Consider the following 14005-nt stretch of genomic DNA (forward strand, 5'->3'; position numbering starts at 1 on the left):
GGTAACATATGCATGTGACATAGTTCGGCTTATGGGAAGCAAGTCTCGCCTGTGAGTTAAAGTATGACTAGGATGTGCACACAGTACAGCTATGCTGTCCGCAGGTTGGAAAGTTTATTTTGTCAGCAAAAAGTGTCCAGAAAAGCTCAGGTTAAAGTATGGTTGTTAGGAAAAGGGCTGTGTAATTTATCTCCTGCGTTGAGTAAATAACGCATTGTTTTATGCACCGTTACAAAGTTACCACCACGTCTCACTATAATTCTTTACAGCAGAGTTTGCCCAAACTGGTAAAAGATATTTAGCACTAACCAGAGGGGCTAAAGACTTCTTGTCACAGGACAATAAGCTAAATCAGCTACAGATCTCTGTCACTGGTAGATTACAGATATATAACAAAACTGTACTTTACACTATGTTTAAACAAGTGCAGACTATTTTAATATATATTTTATTCATGTTTTTATTCTATTGTTTATCGTGTTTCTTAATACTACTTTTATATTATCTGCATTAAGCAGCTCAGGGAGATGCTTCACTGTTTTGCACAATGACAATAAAGACTTGAATCTTAAATTAATCTTAACTTTATAAACCGAAAGAAAACTGGTTCTTCTTCCTATGGTTTGGAAGTGAGCTAACCATAGACTAAGTATCAGTGAAGGTTTAATTTATGCTAAACTTTCTTTGGTGCTAGCTAGCCACTTACCGAGACAGGTGAGAGACTATGTTATATATATATATATATATATATATATACTGGAAGTTGTCTGTGAGCACTGTACTCCTTGACAGGAAGCTCAAGTGTACAATGTATATTTCCGCTGTAATCTAAACATTTATTCTATATCATGAAACTCAAGCCATTTTCTGGTGCTCCAAAAATACATATTAAATAATTAAATTAAAGCTCCTGTGAGCAACTTTCGGATTGTGTCGATTTTGGCACCCCCTGTGGACAAAACCGTACCTCTTCTGTCTTTAACTTTAAACTTTAACAGTCATATGCAGGGCTCGACATAAGCACTGGCCCGGTGGCCCGATGGTATGTTTGTAACCCCCCCGGGCCAGTAGATTAACTATTTAACTGGCCCTGTGTGCCAGTAGGATCTACAAGCCCACAAACAATGTAGTAGCCCTCCCGAGATTCACAGTTCTGATGAACGGGACGAATTACTTTCTACACAGTACCCTGCGGTAATCTCAGTCCGATGTCAGCATCGTTGCAGGCACTTTGGCTACTGCTGTCAACACGTTAAACGCTACTCTCTGCACTCACGACAGAGCAGCTGTCATTCTAGAACACTCTAATTGACATTAGCAAGCTACCGCAGACTAGTATAAACACACGTTTTAGTTTTCATACACACACGAGGGAGATTTACCTCCCCCAACGCTGATGAGCCACTTAACACCCATAGCAGTGTTTCCCACACATAGAACAACAGGAAAAGTCCGTCTGATATCACATAGTGCAGCTTTTAATGAGAGCACAGAGTAAACTGACCGCTGAGCATGCAGAGTCTGTGTGTCAGTCACCTGCCTGTAAACTGACAACATGCACGTGACGCTCCTGCCATCACAGATGCACCTTCGGGATTATCCTAGGCAGACGTGCAGTTACGTGAGGTGACAATAAGTGTGTGTATTCCCGTTATCAGCGGCACCTCGTCCCGGTGCACGTTAGCGCTGTGGCTACATAAACAGACCGTTCACAGAGTGGACGTGGTGCGGATTGTTTACCTTTAACGGCTACAGTAAGCACGAGACGGTAAGTTTTCGTTTCAAAAAGTTACTCTCACGGGCTGATCACGCTAATTAAACATACATTTGACACGTCAGTAATGGTAGGTAACATACTCAATCAATCTATTACTACCACGTCATGCAGGTCTCAGAGGTTGCTGAACCAAGAGTGGTAAAAGAAGCCTCTTTATACCCAGGACTATTTTTATGACTTTATAATAGTTCCACAATTGAACACATATTCATTAATAAGAACCCTTACAGAGAAACAAAATTTGACGTTAAAATAATACCGAAATAACAGATTATTTTAGGGCCAGTGGTTTTAATGGCAGGGCCAGTGAATTTGTAAAGTTACTGGCCCGGAGTGCCAGTGGAAAATTGTGCTTATTGTCGACCCCTGGATATGGATCACTCACTTTAAATATCTGCAGCGTGCAGTCAACCACTTCGTCTGACACCTACCCCACGCCAGCGGTTTCAGGCATTAAAAATAACTATATAGAAATAATCAGCCTCGCCACTGGTGGTCTGGTTTTGTAGGTCATATAGAGTAATCATAATTCATTCTCGTCTGTTTCTTAACCAGATAAAAACCCCTCACAGGAGCCAGAGAAACCATGGTTTCTGCTCTACAAACATGAAACAGTAACATGAGTGAACACTGTGTAAAGTGAATTATACAGATGATTTTTGACATGGCGGAAGTGTTCTGACATTTCACCTTAACTGTGCTTCATCTCTCAGTTTTACTATGCTTCTTTATTTTTAATGTCTCGTTGATGGTGCAGCAGCTTCTCTGTTTGTGTGTGTGTCACTAAGTGCACATTGCAGTCTGAAGTGGTTCGGAAAGTGTGTTAAGTGCATACTCTACTCTAGCATAGCAGTGTCTGTTTAAATCACCGTCTGCCTGCTGGCAAACAACAAAGCCCTCAGCCTGGGTAAAAATTAATGGCATCAGGTAAGCTAATAATTAACCAGCGTGCTTTAATGAGTTATAGTTTCCTTTATTAGCACCAGCCAGATGTGGGCACTTTGTCTTTAGGCATATCTTACGCACGAATAATCTTCCACTCTCTCACATACACACACTAAGCTGCTGTATTGGCCTAACGTGTGTGTGTGTGTGTGTGTGTGGTGTTTTTGATTCATTAAGCCACTGTTGGTTTGAGCTATATATCTGAGTCAAACAGCCGTCACAGTATCTTTCAAACCATGGGTTTAATAAGCCTCTAAAAGCATGAAACAAAGTGGTTTAGAGTGAAGTCAATTGACCAGGAGTTATGAGACATTTCATCAGGGTCCCCAGGGATGTCCTTTAGTGGTATAAGGCGCTAAATGCCTCTTGACGCTTAATTTGGTAATTACCCGAAGAATGGACTGTGAATATCCATCAAACACGGTCTATAGATTGAGGAGACCTTTTATTTTTTTCATCAAAAAAAAGCAATTATATCGTCTAATCAGTGAAGAACATAACACCAGCTAAGTCCTGATATTTCTAACCAGAGTTTATATTAAAATCAACAATGTTTTTGTGACTATTTTTCTGTGAACGGAAGCGAAACAAAGTGACAAATCTTCCCTGTTTAGCCTACGCGCTACTACACACATATGAAAAGCCCTGTGGAATTCAAATGCCCTAAGCCAGACACCAAATTGTCTCCCATCAGTCTGCGTTTAGTGTAAGAGCACATTCCTGGTCAGATATCTCACTAACCCGTCCTCTGTCTGTGATGTGTGTGCATACATGCTGTCTGAACGCTGTGTTCACCTCACCGATAGCTCCAGGCTTTTTGTCCAGACCAAATTGTATTTGGTCCTCAGCAAGAGGGAGCGACGAGGCTGACTGAGCATTTTTTCTCTCGGCTGGAGCCTCTGGATCCCTGCTGACACACATGCATCATGCGCTTAAACATATAACCTACATACAGCGCAAGTTCACACACACATAGTTAATACCCACGCATGCACACGTGCCCCTGAGCTGCGCTGATACAGGGAGACAGTGCTGGCTTTTTTTTTTAAGTGTGTTTTATTTCTAGGGCTCCATCTCTGCAGTGTCCTCATTTTCCAGCTGACTGCCAGATCCCGGCTGGGAACCCGAGAGCCAGGTTTTCCTGGAGCTGGACAAGGCTAACTGCTGCACGGCCTCTGTTACACACATTTGGGATGTTTCTCGCCCCCACATCTGCGTTTGTCCCTTCCTTTCCCTTTGGCATCTATTCAGCTTAATCCCGGACTTCATAAATATGCCCCAGGGCTAAATATAATCCTCTATATTCAGGTTTTGTCTGGGTTCAAATGGATGCCGCTTCATGCCTGGCATTATAATGCACCTCAAATGTGTCTCAAGTGACCACTTGTGATTAAATTTCACCTCTATGCACATTTGATTTTATCTGTGGGAAACTGTAACCGCTGCTGAGCAGAAAATATAAATGTGTGTCTTCAGCAGCCATACAGCTACAGATGGTGCCTGCAGCAGCTACATGCATACTAATTTAAACTAAGAGTTCACCAGGTTGTATTTTTAACATGTCAGTGATTTATTTAAGCGATAATATTTACACTTAACTAGAAAAGTCTGCTTTGAGGATCATCAGTCGAGGAGACCCCGAGATGATTCACACTTTTTCAGTCTAATCTGCACTTTTTTTTAGCTGTGTCATGCACAGATCAATGTATTCGCAAGGTTTTACTGGTAGCAAAATTATCCGCAGAGGTGTCCTCCTCTCCGAAACAAATGGACTCAGAAATGAAAACTGGTAAAAACCCTGAATAAAGCAGCTTCATGTTAAAAATCTGCCTTTTTCTGAAACTCTTCCTAGGCAGACGCTTTGACAGAAGGTTCTAATACAAGCTTGTTTTATGTTAGGATTCCTGCACTGTCATCAATAAGGAGCATTTATAGAGAGTCAAATGATTCAAAGAGATCTCCTCTTCTCTAAAACAAACAGCTGTGTTGTTTAAAATCTGTAAAAAACACTGAATTGATTATTTCCATGGTAAAAATATGTGTCTTGTCAACGCTCTTTGGCGTAGCTTCAGGGGCTGGAAGCAGATCTGCAAGCTCAGCGTTAGCTCAAAAGCTGGCTTAAATCCCTCATCTGGTGAAATAGTAGAGGTACAGATGACAGTGACGGGAAACACAAAGAAAGAAGTCGCCTGAAAATGTGTTAATGTCCGGTTGATAGTCTGTGCTTGTTGAAAACTGTAGCTGTGTCCTGCAGCCTTCGAAGGAGGCAGTCCACGGAGGTTGCACCATTCATAGCGTGCATAGAGCCTCAAAGCTGAACTGAAATGAGACGGCCTGGTCTACGGAGGATTTCCTGTTTGCGTCAGCAGCTGTTCCCACCCTTACCCTTGCATCACCAAACATTAATCCTGTTGCTAGCTAACATAACTAACTAGCTAACATAACTAACGTCACGTAACTTAACCTATTATTTTAAAGATAATTTGTTTCAAGGTCCCTTTTGTTTTTTAACATGTGTAATGCTAGCTATCCGATTGAAGTTTTACATGTAAAAGTGTATTCCTCGGCCGCGTAAGAGACTGCCATCTCATTTGAATTGGCGCGCAATGAATCTCGGGTTACGTCAGGCCGCAAAGGATGAACTCTGTGGATCCTTCCTGGTCCGGGAAAAGGAGGACGTATTTGTCAGCCGCATCGGAAGGAGCCTTCAAATTGGGACAGCTTTCAATGTGCCGCTGTGACGCAATCGTATTAAAACATGACCCTCGTGTAAGCTGATATTTGAGTTTGGGGTTTCTCAACTGAAAAAAATGAATGAATACTTTTTATTGAACCGCCAATTCTGATTTCACAAGGTTGGGTACAGCCCTACACTATGTGCACAAAGACAGTCACTTGTGTCCTTTGTTAGGGTTGGCAACTTTATTTAGAGCTGTCCGCTTTTTGATGGTTGATCCATTCGGTGTTTTACTTCGAACAGTTTGACCTTTATTCGCCCCAGAGGGTCGTGTTATCCATTTGAAGGTGGGAGGCTTGCCGTGGTGAAATGTAGGTTAGCAGGTTTGGCGAGGATTGGTTCCCTAAACACTTGAGTTCAGCAGGCTCGTTCTCTGGAACAGATCCAAGGTCAATATTTACTCTGGAAAACAACAAGAGTATCAAAGTCCATGCTCAGCTGATAGCCTCACTTTTCTTCCCAACAGCATTTTATTCACACTTTTCTGTTAGGATTGCTCTGTTAATCCTTGGTTAACTATTATTTGTAGAAAGGAGAAGGGACTAACGCTAGCATATACTCGGCTGCTGCTCTACAAGTAGATGAAGCAGACAGTATGTAAAGATGGCGGCCACCACAGCTGCAGATCAGCTGAAGAAGGAGGAAATGGAATCTGCCTGCAGTATGTTATTGTTTGTAAGGGGATTTGCCGTTGCAGTGCTAGCCAGAACAATGGAGAGGGAGAGCAATGGAAAGAGAAACATGATGTGTCCATCTGCAACTCCCTCAGGCTCCGGCTCGGTTGTAGAGGGATAAGGACTTTGCAATCGAAGGCTTGGCCGAATGTGTTTGGCCGGGGATCACAGCCATGCCGAACAGGGCCCAGGCTCGCTGTGAACCTCCTCTTTTGTACGCCTTGGGTACAATATTGCTGCCCCACAGCTACAGACAGACACCCATGTCAAACACACACATACATTGGTTTGTCGTCACCCTGGGTGGTCCAAACTCCAAACGAGACTGTTCTTAAATGCAGCCTGAAGCCATATTCTTGTCCGATAAAGGAAGCATGTGAACCGCTCATTGTGCTGCGTTTTGGTCATGTTTCCATACATAGCGCTGCCATGACTGTACAGACAGTCACCTTCAACATCCTGCTGATTTATTGCCAGCTCTGTATCAGTGCTGTAACACATGCTTTATTATCATACTGTATCACCGCATGAAGGGAAGTGATGAATAATTCTGTCAGTAAAGCTCGGTTCTTATCCCGAGAAGACCGCGCGGGATCAAACTTGCATCGTGCATGTGTTTGTGAGGGAAACCTTAAGAAAGAGATGTTGTGCTTTGTGTTCCCCTGTTTTGAATCTGCGCTGTTTGTTTGTCAGATTAGTGTGCGGGCAATTGGTGGAGAAAGTGATAAAGAGTGGGAGAAAGAACGTGAGGGATGACAGAGCGCCCTGAGGCCATGTTAATAAGGACTCTGTCTCTCCTTCCCTCCCATTCTTTCTAGCTCTTTCCGTGTCTTTGCACTCCTCCCTCTCTTCCCTTGACGATAGCAGGAGCAGCCAGATCATTGCTTCACTCTCTGGCGTCTCCTCTCCCTCGGCCACCCCTCCCCTGTTCGCTACATCCTATTGCTCTCTCCAGCTCCTTCCTTTCATGTTTCCTCCCTCCTTCCAGTTTTCTCCAATCTCCCCTCCCTCGATCCCTCTTTGAACCCTCAGGCCGCAGCTCAGCCCAGTGCCAGGAGGGAAAAGGAAAAGGAGGCGAGAGGGCGGATGGGAGGGAGGGAGGGAGATGGATGGAGGAGCTATAGAAACATGTAGAGATGTTAGAAAGAGATTTAAAAGGTGGTTTGAAGACATGACGGGCCAAAAATGTGATCATATGTTTCTATATCGATATTTATCACAATATTAATTTAATAATTAATCATGCATCATTGGTAATTTCTGTGCTTCTTTGGGAGTTGGGTGGATAGGGTGTCGTGCTGTAAAGCATCACCGTCTGCCTTGACGCTGGACGAGGACGGGGAGTAGCGACGTTATTCCTCTTGGCCTCCATAAACCCGTATCTCACCAAAATTAGCGCGTTGACGCAGGTTTGTCAGACCCGGGAAGACTCGCCTATAAATGCCGGTGGAGTATACTCCTTTCGGTCTCTTTTCTGCTGCGTCACCATCTGACATCACAAACATGCCGAAGACAGGGTTAGTAAACAGTGAAGATGTTATGGTGGTTAGGTTATGTCTATTACTCATTCTGCCTCGGCACTGACAAATTTAGAACGATGTTCGAGCGCTGCTCGGACGGAGACGGGCGCAATTTGTAGCTGAGATGACAAGTAGCCGAGGCGATAATGACCCATGTCTGAGTGCCGATTGTAACCTTTCCCACTGAACAAAAAAGCTGGGTGTTAGCGGGTTTTTTGACCAGTGGGTGCTGTTTTTACAGCTGGTTGAACAAAAACGAGTTGTGTTGCATTGCGGCGGCAGACACAGGTTTCATGCACTCTTTGCACATCATTTTTTCTTGCTTATCATCACTTGTTGTAAACCGAAACTACCTCCAAAGAACCGAGGACGAGCCGTTTCAGGGGATCGGTGTTTTGGTTGAATGAGTCACTTACTCTCTTCCTGTTTTAGCGCAACAACAAGCAGCGTTCAAAGCGCGAGGCGTAACTTAGAGTATATTTTTAGCTCGTAATTCAACAGCTGCTGTAACTACAACAATCACCAGTTAACATGGTCACTTGTTGAACCGACACACAGGTCTCTGTTGTTTACTCTTCCACTCTTAACTGCCGCTGCAAGGTAGGCGCTCATGACATGACACGCCAGCTCCCCTAAAAGTGAAGCCTAAACCTCTCGATCGCCCCTGGGCGAGTGGCGGTTTGTTTAGGAGTTTTCTACGGGTGGAGCACGTCAATAATGGCGTCAATGTATTGTGCAGCCCCAAGTCTTACATGTAAATTTTACCCCTATCCTGAGATCATTCGATCGTGTAACCCTACTTGCTGACCAATCAAATGCATCCAAAGCCCTGACTGAAAACAACTTCTCTCTTTGTATAAACAAACATTCTGCCCACATAAAAACACAAACTCTGATCAAAATAAAAGTGTAAAAACTGGATGGCACCAGATTAGATTAAATGAGCATGAGGGGACTTTGGTTTCTTGCAACAGTTCAGTGCCAGCATTCACAAACTGCTGTGTGTCCACATTACTTCACCCTTCAGAAAGTCCTAACAGTCACTCTTCTTTCTGTCTGTATCAAGCGCCTGTGGCTGTGAAACCTCAAGGGAATAAAAAGTAGTCCTGGCCTTACTCATTCAATTAGCTTTCCTGTGCCAGTACGGGTGTTGTGTGTGTGTGTGTGTGTGTGTGTGTGTGTGTGTGTGTGTGTGTGTGTGAGTGGTAAGCTGTGCTTTTGTATCCTGAATAAGGTGATCTCTCCCTCTCTAACGGTTCTCCTCTGTCTCTCTTGTCTCTTGACAGTACTGGCATAAAGGATGCTTCAGCTGCGAGGTCTGCAAAATGACTCTAAGCATGAAGAATTACAAAGGCTTCGAGAAGAGACCATACTGCAATGCGTAAGTTGTCCCCAAAGCCATCATTTTGTGTGTCAGTGAGCATGTCCAATGTTTTTTCAGACTCAACTGGTTCAGCCTGCTTCCCAAAGACACTGACAGCAGTGTTTAATCTGTCCACAGACGGAAATAGGACTCTCTAAATGTGTGTATTCATGTTGCAACCCAACCAAGGCCCCTGTCTCCCTCCTCTGCTGTTTATCAGTGATTATCCAGCTCCCCCCTCAGAGAAAAGGCCTATATGTGGTGTGGGAAAGTGCCTCCCTCCTCCTCCTCATCGGGGAAGGGAGGGGGGTATCAACAAAGGAAATTCCTAAAGTTCCTCTACAGTGACACAGGCGGACACAGAAAACTAGCGTGTCCACTCACGCTTCACCACATACTCACACACTAAAGGCTCATCAGGAATCCATGGAATCTCCCTCTGCCATTACTTCTAATGATTTTCTCCTCCTCTCTCTGAGTGTGTGTGTTTTATGTGTGTGAGAGAGTTGGGTGGTGAGTGCATGTCCTGAGAGGGAATGAAGAGAGAAGGCGTTGCTACATGTTCCGACAAGCTCTTTTGCATTTTGCCTAAATTGACGTTTTGTTGCCAGAGAAACAAATCAAGACGTCAAGCCTTGTCATTCTCAGCCCCGGTGGAAAATCTATAGCCGCGTGCAAGTTGTGATGTGGACGGCTGTTTTCCATAGTGTTGGGCTGCCCTTTATGATTGATACCAGGTGAAGTCATTTGTTTCATGGTCTGTGTTTTTGGAAAGGAACATTTTCAAGGAACATTTTATGTCCTTGTCCTTCTGTCTGGACCTAGATGTGTTTGCACTGTTACTGACGTAGCCTAAATATGCATTCAGACTAATGCAAAGCAATTTACAAGTCGGCAGCTGGAGTTTCTTGAAATGATCTATTAGCTATAAACAGCGTGTTCCTAGCTAGCTAACAACCGTCACCAACAGGATGTGACAGATTCGATTTATATTCATGAAATAAGGCTGCATTTAACTACATTATTTTTTGTTCTCCATTAATCCAATCATTATTTCATCGATTAATTGATTACTGGTTTGGTCAATATAAATGGAAGCAATATCAGTGTTTCCCAAAGTCCAAAACAGCTTTCTAACCTGACTTTTTTTTATCCACAACCCAAAGATATTCGATTAATTGAGTCTCTATCGTCGAATGAGGTAACACAATGGTGATTGAGCCTACGGCCCACTGATGAAAGCCTTTGCATTTGCAGTATTACAGACTGGGTGTCTGTGGCGACTTTCGCTGAAAAAAATCACAAGCGGCGCCCAGTTAGTGACGCGTTTTCCATCACCCAGCGGTGGTTGGTCTGCAAGAGAGGGTAGGCGGAGCTAAGCGGCTGCTTTTCCGGTCTCTGAACAGTAACAGTAATCTACTATGGCTGAACAAACAAAGAAAAGATGGATGACTACAGATACAACTTCAAAAATAAGTGAAAATCCAAAGAAAAAGAAACAAATTCGACGCTCAGATGAAGGCAAACAGTCTAACACCGGGAACACACCGGCCGCGAAGCGCCGCGAATAGCCGCGAAGCGCCGAGAAGCGGAGCCAGTTTCCTTTTGGCGCCCATGTCAACCGATTGTGTCGTTCACACCAGGCGCGCCGCGGCGCGCACCTCCGCGGCCGGCTCGCGCCCTGCAGCGATCGTTTCGGCGTCTGGTCTATTTTTTGCGCGAGCCGCGAGCGATCGCGTCAATCCTGGCAGGAAGTCACACATGAAACAATGAGAGAATCCAGTCAATTTTCAAAATTAAAACAATTTTCAAAATAAAATACCGCGATTGACAAATGCGATGTTATATTTGTGTGCTTTTATATATTTGTCAGCATCTAAACAGAGCGCGAGAGAGATGAAGATACACACACACACACACACAGACACACAGACACAGACACACAGGCACACACAAGAAAGAGAGAGACACAAAGTGGACTGGCTATAGGGGGTGCGGGCGGGTTGTCAAAACACACACGCAAACAGAGAGAGAGAGAGCATGATGAACACATGAAAACAGCTCCAAATGTGAGTAAATGACAGGTGAGGGGCAGAGGCGCTTGTCGACCGGCGCGGAGAAATGCGCGTCTGGTGTGAATGGAAGTGCTCCGGCTCGCGCGCGATTTTCGTTGCGCAGCGCTTCGGCATCCGGTGTGTTCCCGGCGTAAAAAGGAAAGCGACCGTCAGCGAGGAAAATCAAAAGTTACAACCGGAGCCAACCGTGGACGTCCCGCAATTACCCTTTATTCCAAAGAGAACGAAACTGAAATCTTCGAGATTACAACTTTAAAGCTCAAAAATATTGTCACACCACTCAGGATAATCGCACATTCTTCTCTCGGGGTGAAATTTTTCCAACTCCATTAAATGTTGCAATTTGATCCTGAGAAAATTTTAACAAAGCAACTTATTAGTCACTAGATTTGTTAGGCGACAAACCCTGAGTACATCCAATTTCTAACCAAATGTGTTGATCTGTTACTTCAGTGCACCCAGCTCACAGTATGAAAAGCCTCGCTGTGTCCCTGTAAGCCAACTAGATCAATAACCAGGAACTAACTGAAACTAATGCAGCCTAAATTAAATAATTGTTTTATCTAATTTCCTCCCCATCTTTGTTGTTGTGGATGTACCTAAGCGACATCTCCCTGACATCTTATGTTACCTTCATGATTCATGTAAGAGTACTGGGTTTGGTGTCCACAGCAAATCCCCAGCACAGCTACACCCAGCTGCAACCTGAGCAAACGTCTAATTAGCCATAATCCGTGCAAACACCTGATTGGAAGTATAATTATAATGTGTTTATACATGACTCGTAAAAATCTTGTTATCCTAAATCAGATGTCTCAAAGTGACCCTTCCCTGCTTCCAGTCTCTCATGTCTCCATCAAGTCCTTAACCTCCTACAGCAGGTGTCGTCCTTCCATCAGAGTAAAGTGTCCTTTCCTCTTCCCCTTCCTGCTTCCGACGTTCCCTCCGCTGCCCGAGCCAGCAGGAGCGCGCCCCTTCAGAGCCTGTTTATTTTGCCTCTTTCCGTTTGTTTTAAACGAGTCTTGTTCGAGTAAACATCATCAGGGGGACGAGACTCCTGCTTGAAGAGAGGAATGCAGGCTGCCTCCTCTGTTATTATTCTGTGGGATAACTGCTTTATCTCCTGTACTCCTCTATATTCGTCCTTAGTAATTGATATAGGCGTTGTTTGTTTTCTCTTTATTCCCACCCACCTCTTCCCTGAGAGTCTCATCCCTGATTAGATGCTGGACTCACAGGGGGGATTGTGGGAGATTTAGGAGGGCAGATAAGTAGACATCTTAATTTCCCCCTGAGACTGCAGGAGCGATTGGTAGGACGCTGCCTTAATGACCAATAGTCTGAAATTAATTTAAACATCAATGTGGTGTTATTAAATCTTGTCACAAATGTCCTGATTTAGTGGCAACATTTATAGTTGAACTTTATCTTTAATTATGGTTTGTTGACAAAATGATGATAAATAACCACTTTCACAGAGTGGCACGAACACACACATGCTGGTTACTTCCTGCTTTTTGAAAGCAGCTGTGGGATGTTTCTGTCTGGGAATGGGCTTGTTTGAGCCTGAACAAGAAGACAGACTGTACAGCATCAAATTAACTCTGATACATGAGCTTCGTTGTATAATGGATTCTGCCAGTCATTGTGCAGCAGACGGCTCTCTTGTTATTTCCCAACGTTACATCAATCCTGCCACTACGAGGTTGAGAACTGAAAGTTTGCTTTAAATTAGAACTGAATCTAAAATGTTATGTAGCAGGTAATCGTGGAAAATACTTTTGGTTCTGCTTTTGGGTTTCTAAAGAGTGTAACCCTTTGTTATTTCCAAAAATACACTGTGTATAAGAAGTGGACGGAGCATCTTGGTTTTTCAGTTGAAGTCAAGGCAGTAGTGTCTTAAACCTGCCTCGCCAAAGGGAACAACTCCACTGGATTCAAACTGATTAAATGAAACCTACCACATCAACCTGTCAACATGGCAATGCATATCTTTCTACTTGACTACTTCACAATCAGTGTTTGTGTATAAAGACGATGCATCTCCATCTGTTCTCATTGTACGAAATTAAAGCCAAAATCCCCCCCTGTGACGGGCGCTACCATCTTGCGATGTTGACGTCATTTGGAGCCAGAGCTGCGCGGTAGAGATCGGGTGGGCGGAGCCACCGTAGCCACTTCCGCTAACCAAAACACACACTTAACTTATCGTTGGGAAAACAGCAAAGATTCCCACACGTCGGCGCCGGCGTGTTTAACAGCAGAACAGCTTCTTTGAGTTGGTCTGAGCTTTACGTTCACAGATGGAAACTTCCACGACTGTAGTGATTGTTTTAGTTGCGTTTCCTCAGGGACAAGATATTTTTTCTTATTTTAACATTTGACCTTATAAAAACACACAATTTTGGACTTGAAACTGAAAGCAATAAATTCAAGCAATATCCGTCCCTGACCTTTACCAACCATAGCCTCTCTATTGTGATGTGTGTGTTTTGATGAGATCTGTCCACATTCTGCAGTCACCTGCTCCTGAATCTAACTTGTTCACTCATTTGATGTTTCCTCTTCACTTGGATGTAATATTTCCTTTGAATGATGCATTAAAACCTTTTCAGGTCTCACAGGTTCAAGCCGGCCTCAGCTTCCCCTGGTTCCACTATGCGAACAGGCGTCTCCTCCTGCACAGTAGGCGGTTTGTGTGTGCGTGTGTGTGTGTGTTTGATATTACACATGCGTGGCCTCCTCACTCCTCCACCTCAGCGATACCTCCCACCATTTTGATCACTCCCTCTTTAGCGTTCACAAGGGCTAACTGAGTTTGTGCATGTGTCACTGACTCCCGTCTGCGACTTATTACCTCGTTATACAACCTGACACATGGATGAGTGTTCTTGTGACTCACTCGTAGCCTCAA

At 44.0% G+C, this 14005-nt stretch overlaps 1 protein-coding gene across 2 annotated transcripts in view; it reads left to right on the forward strand.

Annotated features, from left to right (window-relative positions):
- Window positions 1-14005, forward strand: part of lasp1 (LIM and SH3 protein 1) — a 34892-nt gene that overhangs the window by 5073 nt on the left and 15814 nt on the right. For both annotated transcript variants that reach the window (XM_069676034.1, XM_069676035.1), the window contains exon 2: window positions 8940-9034. In XM_069676034.1, the coding sequence (XP_069532135.1) occupies window positions 8940-9034 (95 nt within the window). The remainder of the gene's footprint in view (window positions 1-8939; window positions 9035-14005) is intronic.

The sequence above is a fragment of the Semicossyphus pulcher genome, unplaced genomic scaffold, assembly GCF_022749685.1.
Source record: "Semicossyphus pulcher isolate SPU_LCO1_2020_fin unplaced genomic scaffold, fSemPul1.0.p SCAF_25, whole genome shotgun sequence".
Taxonomy (NCBI): domain Eukaryota; kingdom Metazoa; phylum Chordata; class Actinopteri; order Labriformes; family Labridae; genus Semicossyphus; species Semicossyphus pulcher.